Source organism: Drosophila mauritiana, chromosome X, assembly GCF_004382145.1.
Source record: "Drosophila mauritiana strain mau12 chromosome X, ASM438214v1, whole genome shotgun sequence".
Lineage (NCBI taxonomy): Eukaryota > Metazoa > Arthropoda > Insecta > Diptera > Drosophilidae > Drosophila > Drosophila mauritiana.
The window spans coordinates 14,666,068-14,677,108 of record NC_046672.1 but is presented as its reverse complement, the minus strand read 5'-3'; the positions used below and the strand labels follow the sequence as shown (position 1 = coordinate 14,677,108).

Sequence of the window (11,041 nt, the reverse complement as noted above, 5' to 3'; positions counted from 1 at the left end):
CAGTGAAACACAGAAATTGGGTCATTAAACCGCCGAAAGTTCGATCGATGAGACCATCTTGAAAATGAGACGGCTGAGAAGGCTGATGATATAGGAAATGCACACAAAATTGAGTGATGGGTGTAGAGATTCAAATATAATAATATCTATAAAAATATCTATGAATATATCTATAAATATATCTATAAATATATTTATAAACTTTTCTATAAATATATCTATAAACACATCTATAAATATATCTTTAAACATATCTATAATAAAGTATTGAAGCAAATACCTCACATATAAATGAAGCTAATATTATGTCACACTATCAAGAGCAAAACCTTTTTTAATTAAACGAGAGATTTCATTCATCTTATATCCTCAGTATTAGTTGCAACACATACAAATGAAATGAAATGAATAAAATGAATCATTTGAGGAACTCATTGGTAACCATGCGTTGTATCTCATCAGTGCGCGAATGCATTGAATGGAAATTAATCATAATGCATTTCAAGGGGAGTTCGCATTCGTTTGTATACCTATTTCACCCATTTTTCCGTATAATCTATTTTCTTCTTTTTTCTCCCACATCGTAATCATCATCCTCTTTAGCTCATAGTGCAAACAGAGATACGTGATGTCGAACACAAGAAAACGAAAGAAGCAAATGAATCCAAGACTGGTTGAGGTTTATTTTTTTGTTTTTTTTGGGCGGGAAGAGGCTTGTGGAGCTACGGGAGGGATTGAATAATCTTTGGTTAATTTCGGTCAATTATGCCGTGCCTCAAGTCCGCCATCCAAGTTGCAATTGCAGCGGAGCCAAACTGAAAGACCGAAAAACCAAAACCAAAACCAAAAGCGAAGCCAACCAAACCGAACTGAACTGAATAAACCGTACAGATCCGAACCCGAAATCGTTCAAGGCATATAATTTCAATTGCAAACTGGAAAGAGCGGGCTGGAGGTGGAGGGGTGGAGCACTCGGAGGAGCATTGTCAAAAAAATATCAAGTATCCGCCGCTTATGTCATAGATGGGGCAAGGTGTTAGGTGCCGCGCCTCACGTAGGCAATCAAAAACCAAATCAAAGCCAACAAAATACATATACCCGCGCTGCTTGCTATCCAGCTAACGAGGCTTAATCCCAAGTTAAAGCCACTTGTTGCCCTTTTAATACGAGCTCTGATTTGTTGGCAAAAGCCTTTCGCCAGATGGTGCACTTCAATTTGGCCCACCCTCCTTTTTGGCTTTAAGGAGTTTACAGATAAGGGAAAGTTTTCATACTCTTGAAGAAGGTAAGGTCCCTATAGAAAGATTATTAAGTTACGCATACGTATAAAATGCGAATGTTACTAGACTTTTTAATTTAAAAAATCAAGAAATGTGCTTTGTTTAGGTTAATTAAAAATATTACAAAAAAAAAACCCGCTCCACTTCTAAGTATATTTTTTAAAACCTTACTTTGCAGTGTCATATTTTCATGACTTTTTAATGGTCACTTTTCCAATACACCCCTTTCCCCAATGAGTTGCACTTTTTGTTGAGGGCGTTGCTATTTAAAATCGCCGTATTTCTCCTTGCCCATGGCCCCTCTTTATAAATAAGGTATACGACATACATATATCCCTCTTCCCTGGGCACTAATTGCACTTTAACACCCAACTCTCAGCAGCCAACAGAAACGGCGAGCTGAGAAACGAGGCGAAATGGGAAAAAGACAGCAGTGAAATATTTCAACAGCTTACCTAAATCATGTTGTTGCTCTTTACCATAGCTGTGCTGTTTTTGTTTTTAACTTTTTTTGGCTCATGATTACATAAATTATACCCGTTGACAAAACACAGCCCCAGCCAGGTTGTCCCTGGCAATTGCCAAAGGAAAAAATCGAAAAAAAAATAGAAAAAAAACAAAACCCAAAACAGAAACACAGAAAAAACACACAGATTTTTCTCAGCCATGTTTATGGGTTAATAACTTCATTTGACCATTTTTCGCTTTAGGTTTGCCACTTTTTTGCGGAGTTTGGCATGCGAGGAATGCGGTCATTCAAGCGAAGAGAACTTCCAGTTGGGAAATACCTCTCCAGAAATATAAAAAACTCTATAATCAAGGGAACATTTATTTCGTTCATGTTAAGATTACATCTCGTTACCTTATATGAAAGGTATTTCTAAAATTTATAAAAAAAAAACACAAACATACATAGTACATTAATAGGGATATAGAAATACTTGCGATATATATATATTTTATGTCTAAAACTTGTCTATGAAAAGAAATCATACTTTTTGTGGTCATATAATATTTTAAAATATACTCTTTGTAAATTATTTCGAACCACCCAACCGATTTTTTATCGTTTGCGTTTGAAATCGGTGACCCTATTATTTCTTCGTCTATTTAGGCCCACTTACCACTCCACTGTTATTCCTCTTCCTCTCGGCGATTTGACCTTCTTGACTTGGCCTAATGAACGCAACTATCTTCCTCTTCATTTGCAGTTCGTACCGTTATCAGAGCTTCAAACTTGTTGGCCATCCAACGTGTTCGATGTGCCAATAATATGCAACATCTGTGGCGTTGGCTTTTCGGAATTTCGCGGCAAACGGATCGTTCAGTTGACTACGTGCAACGCAGCCGCGCAGACGCAGTCAGCGGTTTGAAAATCCGGCCTAAATAATCCATATATGCATACATATATGTACATATTTTGAAAACATCATCAAATTCAACCAATCCAAAGGATCCCGTGATTTGTGATCGATGTGCCAAAAGTGCCAGGCTACGTGGGCTAAAATTCGCAAGTAAGCCAGTGTAGAAAAGTGAAGTGAATCGAAAGGTTAAAGCTGTTAAAACACCTGTTGCCGGTTTACAAAATTTCGAAAGAAAAACATAATATATATATTTAATTAATGGGTGCAAAGCGCTTCGAAATGAAATGCACTCAAGTGCATAGTTTTGTTTTTTGTTTGCTTTTTTTTCATTTGCACAATCCACCCACAAAAACCCACATTAAACTATGAAACACATTCGAGAAAACAAATAACGAAAAAAAAAATAATGGAAAACATTAACAATAAAGAAAGAGCGGCTTTGATAAGTAGGCTATATGTTGCACACTAACGGTTGTTGGGCGATTGTCATTGTTTTTCATGCTGCTGCTGTAACTCTTTCTTCTTTTCTTTTTTTTTGTTTGTTAGTTTTTTCCTTTTTTTTTTTTGCAACGCTAAAGACAATAGAAAGATTTGTCTTTGCAACATCAACAGCAGTTGTTTCTCTATGAACATTAGGCTCTCGTGGAGACACAAAGAAATTTGCATTTACATCAACCGAAATGGCTAAAAGAAATGAGAAGTGGGCGACGTCGGCCACGCCCATTTCGCATAACTTCAGCGCAGCAGCAACAATGCGCAGTAGCAACATCTTCGATAACAGCAGCAACATTTTAGTTGATGCCTTCAGTCTGTCACTGATGGCTTTTCGCCAGCAGGCATTTAGATAAAGTAGGCTTTTAAATGGAAGCCACTTGATTTAAAATGGCAATCAAAAATCATTGAAGCGGTTTGTGTCATAAAAAAAAAGCATTTAGTTGTACTCTTCAAAGATGAATTTGCTGTAGATAATCTAATTCAACTTGTTTAGCAATATAAATGCATTTAAGTACTTTTAAAATGCAAGTATTTCCATTAAATATATATGTTAAATATACATTTTTTTGTGTGCAGTTTGGCTATTGCGAATCAAAAGCACTAGCTAAACTGTGTAATTTATCGTTATTTGCAACTAAATAGCTAAATTTTTACAGCGTTAGTTTTCCTTTAGGCTATCTTCCTTCCAGTAGTCGTAAACATCCCTGTTTTATTCGATTTGTTGCCTTAATGGGCAGTGCATAGTTTTAATTAACATTTGGCACGCACTAGCAAAAGTACACTGCTAAAAATCAGTATATTTTTAACTGAAACTACATATTCTCCCGGTTAATTTTGTATATATATTTCTTTCTGTGCACCAATAGTAATAGTTTGTGGCGCGCATTTACCTGGGTGTTGTTGCAGCTAAATGAAATTTGCCGCTAGGTAATTAAAACATTTTACTTTAGCCATGAGTATTATAATTAATTAATTGCACTATTTGAATACCGCTAGACGAGCATTCGGGTGGCTGTTGCCTGCGTCCAAAATCAAGTCAATGACACAATGACATGCCCACCAACAAAAAGCTGAAGAATCCAGCCGGCAAATGAGTGTGGCACCTGGCGGCCAAGGTGACTGACATCAAATGACATCAAATGACACCAAATGACACCAACTGACATTGTAATCATGAACCCAAGCAACTGTATAGCAATGTCGAGTGGCAAAACAACCAGAAACTGAGTGAGTGAGTGAGTGACTGACTGACTGACTGATTTCTTGTGTTTGTTTACACAAAATTAGCGCACAAAATCGGCAAGCAAATCACTTAATTGTCCCAATCATCAAATGATAAAGTGGTTAAGTGCGTGGGTGCTAAAAACAGTGAGGCAAGTGAGGCATAAAAAACTCTGAAGTGATCGGTGATCATGGCCTTCAGCTGGGCAGGAAGTCTAATCGGTTTACAACGACCAAAGATTGGGAATATAATAATCCACGCACAGCTGAGCGCAAGATATTAGATATTTGGTTTTAAATGTGGTCATTTACCCCTAAAACTTGTGATCAATACGCTTTATATAAATATAAATAATTCATTAATATATACATAAAAATGGATTGGTAAATGGATCATGTTAAAAATTGAAAGTCTTCAAATATATTTACACCAAGTAAAAATTACACTAGCCAGCTAATGAATAAGAGATCTTAATCAATATTCCAAAGACATTATTAGTTGTATCCCACAAAAATATTCAAAATAGGTCGGCAACTGTTTTGAGTAACATTTTTACTATTATTTTGAAGACAGCTGTTGATGTAGATTTTTGGCTCGGGCCTAAATACAACGTGATTTTTTCCTTCACAGTAATGACGCATGTCAATAGCAGTTAGGAGTGAGGTGTTGAGTGGCGGGGAGTGGGGTGGTGGTGGGGGGATGATAACTCCGGGCCGGGCCAACAGGTTTACCTGGTCCCGGAGCCGCAAAAGTAAACTTGTTTGCTGTCGCTGCTGACCCAATTTCGTGCCACTTTTTTTCGACATTTTTACAACACAACTGCCCCGCGGAGGTTTTTCGCACAAAAAACCCAAACAAATCTCTGAAAAAACGAACCCTAAGAAAAGCAGAAAAGCTGTCTGTCGAAGAAATGTAGCCGCAGCTTCCACTCTTCAACTCCTCAGTTACTGTATCTGAATCCGAATCCGTATGTTCATCTGCGGCAAGAAAGGTTCACTTTGATAGCAACCTGTTGGTTATTTTTTACATTTTTTTTTTACTGGTCTGGCCTTTCACTTGGTCGCCGGAAGATCGGGTTTTGCGTTTGGTAATTGAAGTGATAAGAAATCGACATTGAAATTGATTATTTTTGATTGATTTCTCAACCAGCACTCACACGAAAAAGCCACCCCCTTCTCAAATCGAGAAAATGAAAAAAAAAGGAACCCCTCACTTATTTGTAAACTGGATAGACAGGCGTTAAATGCCGTTGGATATTTCAACACCCGCTCGATAACAACTCAACATACAACCATGTGTCAACAGATCCCTCGCACAAACCACATACAAAAAAAAAGCTATTGAGTTTCGATCTGGGCTTAAGCCCGGCTCAGCTCAAAACTACAAACTGCTCGCAAAACAATCGAAATGAAACGATACCCATTTCGTATGTCTTTTGCCCAATCGAGCACGCCAATGACGAATACCCCAAAAAAGATTCAAAAATAAAAAACTATAGGTCCAACTGTTACGTCATTGGATCGTACAACAACCAACATAATATTGTTGTAATCCGAAAACCGAAAAAACGGCCGACGAATTTGAAAGACAAACAGACAGAAAGATGGTTGCATTAACGTGGCTAACATAATAAACCGAAAATGTAAAATGCCGCTAACAATTCCCCCTTTGTCGCTATTGGCCGCAATATATCGTCAAGGTCGTCGCCGTGTTGGTCGGGAAATATTATGGAGCTAGTGGAAGTGGTGGGTCTTGGATTAGTGCAATACAAACACAACTGTTGCAACCGCGAATGCATTCAATTGGGCAGTTAGATTAGGCAAATCAGCTCGAAATTGGTAAATTATTTAGATTTTCAACAGCCAGAACACGCAAGAATGTTTTGCAAACGATAATGGCGCCTCTTTGGTTGGCTAAACCTACGAAATGTGGGTTGATTATGTTAGATAATTGCTAGAGTTGCAGAAAACCAAGGTTTCGTAACTTTAGACGTGACTTTTACTTAAGGCACAATATGCATAAAGTTACCAAATTTAGCACTAACATACTCTATTAAAACTATCCAAAATAACATAATTAGAAAGTAACTTCCGCTAAAAATATGCAAAATATGTATATTAAAAAATGATTTCTTATCTTTCAGTTGGCCTACGAAGAGCACAAGGATAGCACAACAAGGATAAGGAAAGGACATTCAATATAAAAGCAGGAGCTGTGAAGCGGAAATAGGAAATACTTTACCATAAATAATTACTTTAAAGGCAAGGAAGCAAAGGATTCTGTACAACGGTGTTGTGAACAAGTTAAAAAGCAGAGATTCTTGTTCGAAGAACCACACATTTAATTGTTAAAAAGCTATAAAGAACGCACTTCTTATATATATATAAAATTGGGAAAGCACAGAAGCACTGGAGCAAAGCAGCATTGAAACTGAGCAGCTTACTGAAAATCTGGCCATATCAGAGCCCCGCCATGCACAAAAGAAAGAAACCCTAGACTTTAGAGAGTGGAAAGAAGCAGATAGCATCGCCAACATTAAACCAAGAAAGTAGTGGTAATATAGCTGAAACTGGCTTAAACTAAGGATAATCCCACAGAGAACTCAAGTAGACATCCGTCCGACAACATGGTGCTCAATCTGCTGTTCATAACCACTGTGATCAAGTCCACATTCGGCGTGGTGACCACGGGACTCTGGCTAATCCCACTGATGCTGGCCGCCATCACATACTATCGCTATGATGCCGTGGATCCCGAGTCGAGGCCCCTAGATCAACTGAATCTGTATCCAGAGTACGATTTCATAGTGGTGGGCAGTGGTTCGGCCGGAGCTGTGGTCGCGAATCGATTGAGCGAGGTGAGGAAATGGAAAGTACTGCTGATCGAAGCCGGTCCAGATGAAAACGAGATCTCCGATGTACCATCGCTGGCGGCCTATTTGCAATTGAGCAAACTGGATTGGGCCTACAAGACGGAGCCCTCGACCAAGGCGTGTTTGGGAATGCAGAACAATCGTTGCAATTGGCCAAGAGGACGAGTTTTGGGCGGCAGTTCGGTGCTCAACTATATGCTCTATGTGCGTGGCAATCGCCATGATTACGATCACTGGGCATCGTTGGGCAATCCAGGCTGGGATTACGACCATGTGCTGCGTTACTTCAAGAAATCGGAGGATAATCGTAATCCCTATTTGGCCAACAATAAGTATCATGGTCGCGGAGGTCTGCTAACGGTTCAGGAATCACCGTGGCACTCACCTTTGGTTGCCGCCTTTGTTGAGGCCGGCACTCAGTTGGGCTATGATAATCGTGACATTAATGGCGCCAAACAGGCGGGCTTTATGATTGCCCAAGGAACGATACGTCGTGGTTCGAGATGTTCCACCGCCAAGGCATTTCTGCGACCCATACGCGCGCGAAAGAATTTTCATCTGTCGATGAACTCCCATGTGACCAGGATCATCATCGAACCGGGAACCATGAGGGCACAGGCCGTGGAGTTCGTGAAACATGGCAAAGTGTATAGGATAGCGGCCAGGAGGGAGGTTATCCTCTCAGCTGGTGCCATCAATACACCGCAGCTAATGATGCTCTCTGGATTGGGACCGCGAAAACATCTGGAAAAGCATGGCATTCGAGTGTTGCAAGATCTGCCCGTTGGCGAGAATATGCAGGATCATGTGGGAATGGGCGGACTCACTTTTCTGGTGGATAAGCCCGTGGCTATTGTCCAGGATCGTTTCAATCCCACAGCCGTCACCTTTCAGTATGTGTTGCGTGAACGAGGACCGATGACCACATTGGGTGGAGTCGAGGGTCTGGCCTTTGTGCACACACCCTACTCAAACCGCAGTCTCGACTGGCCGGATATTCAATTCCATATGGCACCGGCTTCCATTAACTCAGATAATGGAGCCAGAGTAAAGAAGGTGTTGGGCCTGAAGGAATCGGTGTACCAAGAGGTCTACCATCCAATAGCCAACAAGGATAGTTGGACGATAATGCCGCTGCTTTTGAGACCAAGATCACGGGGATCTGTAAAGTTACGATCGGCGAATCCCTTTCACTATCCCCTCATCAATGCCAACTACTTTGACGATCCCTTGGATGCCAAAACTTTGGTGGAAGGAGCCAAGATAGCTCTTCGCGTAGCTGAGGCCCAGGTTTTCAAGCAATTTGGATCGAGACTATGGCGCAAACCGCTGCCCAATTGCAAACAGCACAAATTCCTATCCGATGCCTATTTGGAGTGCCATGTGCGCACCATTTCGATGACCATCTATCATCCATGTGGCACTGCGAAGATGGGACCCGCCTGGGATCCCGAGGCTGTGGTGGATCCACGCTTGAGGGTCTATGGAGTTCGCGGTCTCAGGGTGATTGATGCCAGCATTATGCCAACGATTAGTAGTGGGAATACCAATGCACCGGTTATAATGATAGCCGAAAAGGGCGCAGATCTCATTAAGGAAGATTGGCTAACAAATCCCGAGTACAAAGTGAAGCGGCAGGCCAATAGAGTTAGAGATCCAGAGCCTGCTGGTAGTAACATTCAGGGCATCATAACATTGCCCACCAATGTCAGTCAAAGCGACAGCAGCAACATCAGTGACAGGAGCAACATGGAGAGCAACTTCAGCAACAGCAGTCACATCAGCAACATCAATTTTAGCAGCAGCAGCAGCAACAGCAGCAACATTGAAAGCAGCAGCAACTTCACACTCAACTATGCGGATAGTTAGTGACTTCAAGATGAAGAATGTAGAGCTCCAGTTAGCTCCAGATTTTGTGCTCAGGGCTCCATAGCTTTAAACACTCACATAAAGTGTGTTTACAACGAGAAAACAACACAAATTGTTTGCCATTGCTAAAGTAACATGCTGAGACATAAACGCTTTGAGTTCGTTGATAACTCAAGTGAAACCAGAATGTGATCCAAAAATTCACCGAACATTCATTACCTAAAGTCAAAACTGGAACCAGAAGCTATCTTATTTAAGGAATGCTTATCCATACCATCTTGAACAAAAGTTATTTACTACTGTAGTTCATTATCATTCGATGGTCATCTTGTAATGCTCATAAAAACTTTACTTCGAAACCAGAAGTTCAAAGCAGCTAAAAATGGTTGCTTCTTCCTTGTGAAACCATTTTAAAATGCTACTCATAAAAGGTTTATATCTGAGAATCATATTACAATGTCGTTTGTCTTTTATCTAGACAATCGGTACTCCAAAAAGTGTTATATTCTAAACCAACTTCTACAAATGATAAGGCTATTTGTTACTAGCTGCTGGTATCATCAATATAAACAGAAAGAGATTCGTATCTCGTACTTCCCCTTGAATCTCATCGCATGACGTCCTCAAAAACTGAACACAACGATCCATTGCTAGAAGGAATCCAGAAATCGAGTCATAGATTAAATGCTTACCTAAGTAATTGTTATCTTTTTTTTTGCCTTTGTATTATTTATGTTAACTTAGCGATATATAATTTAATGTTCTTTGACTATTTATAGAAAACTTCCATGAACATCATTATTTAAATGACATTATATTTAATAAATTAAATATGCATAAACATGAAGGCGAAATGGTTATTTGCTGACAGCCGAAAAGCAGGCAACACAGGTGCGCTAAAAAAATTGTTTCTTTTTTGGCAAATAAATAGCCGGAAAAATGAATCTTCAGTTGATTGGTTGTATTTTCTAACTATTTGATTAAGAAAAGTATCTTCTAAATAGCTCGTTCAAGAACTATCATAAGTTCCATAACTTATAATATCACTAATTTCCCATATACATTTCCGTATCTGTATTGAAACAGAATGCTTTTTATATATTCCTTAATTAATTACATCATAGGCATCATTTGATTGATTACATCAGACACGATGAGTGACAACTAAATAGGCCCGAGCCCAAGTGAAATTATTCATGAAATACATAATAAGGCCCTACCCATTCGACTTCAAATTGCCATCTGAGTATTTATATACCATAGCCTAGCATTTGGGCGCGGTAGTAAAAAAGACATAACCACACGCAACATTCTTGTGTAGAAAATGTGTATATTTAACTACCACCAAACAAGTCAGGTTTTCAGCTAGTCGCTGCAACGCCCATAGAAATATATACACACATATATACAAAATAAGTCATTTAAGTTACCAAATCGAAGTGTTATAAATCATCTTTCTGACAGGCCAACGAGACCATGGCCTTGGTCAACAATTTTCATTTTCATGCGAGTATCGGCAGCCGGAAATGGCCAACGGAACTTGGTCTAATCAACTCAAATTATAATCACTTTGGATTGTCTTTTTCCGGACGTGGATCGATGAAGATGTGCTAAGTGATCGGTCCCTGTACCACTTTTCGACCACGAATCGTTCTAATTGACTGGCTAAAAAAGAAAAAACCCGGCTTGTAGTCATTTCAACTGAAGCTAAGCACAAAAAACCAGATTTTATGGCTTATTAATGGAAATATCCAAGACGCTGCTAAGCGCATTTACACAAAACATGGCCAACAAATCACACATTTTAATGGGCTAGCGTTTCGGGCAAGTTCAAGGTCTAATTGGATTTCTTTTAATGTAAAAGTATATTTATTTTGTAGGGTATGCGTAGTTTGGAGGTTTACAGGAAATATTGCGTATACGCCCCGTGACTATAACA

The 11,041-nt window shown here is 39.6% G+C and overlaps 2 protein-coding genes across 9 annotated transcripts in view; one reads left to right on the top strand and one right to left on the bottom strand.

The window, feature by feature from the left end:
* LOC117146396 (flotillin-2) overlaps window positions 1–11,041 on the bottom strand; it is a 94,692-nt gene that overhangs the window by 58,344 nt on the left and 25,307 nt on the right. The gene's annotated exons all lie outside the window — the stretch shown is intronic.
* LOC117146385 (glucose dehydrogenase [FAD, quinone]) lies at window positions 2,618–9,915 on the top strand. 3 transcript variants are annotated; one of them, XM_033312556.1, is made up of 2 exons: window positions 2,618–2,794; window positions 6,505–9,915. In XM_033312556.1, exon 2 carries the CDS (start codon window positions 6,988–6,990, stop codon window positions 9,100–9,102), a length of 2,115 nt encoding a protein of 704 aa, XP_033168447.1. In that variant the 5' UTR covers window positions 2,618–2,794; window positions 6,505–6,987; the 3' UTR covers window positions 9,103–9,915. The 3 variants fall into 3 exon arrangements, with proteins under 3 accessions (XP_033168447.1, XP_033168448.1, XP_033168449.1); XM_033312557.1 differs by lacking the exon at window positions 2,618–2,794 and adding an exon at window positions 4,277–4,366; XM_033312558.1 differs by lacking the exon at window positions 2,618–2,794 and adding an exon at window positions 6,164–6,199.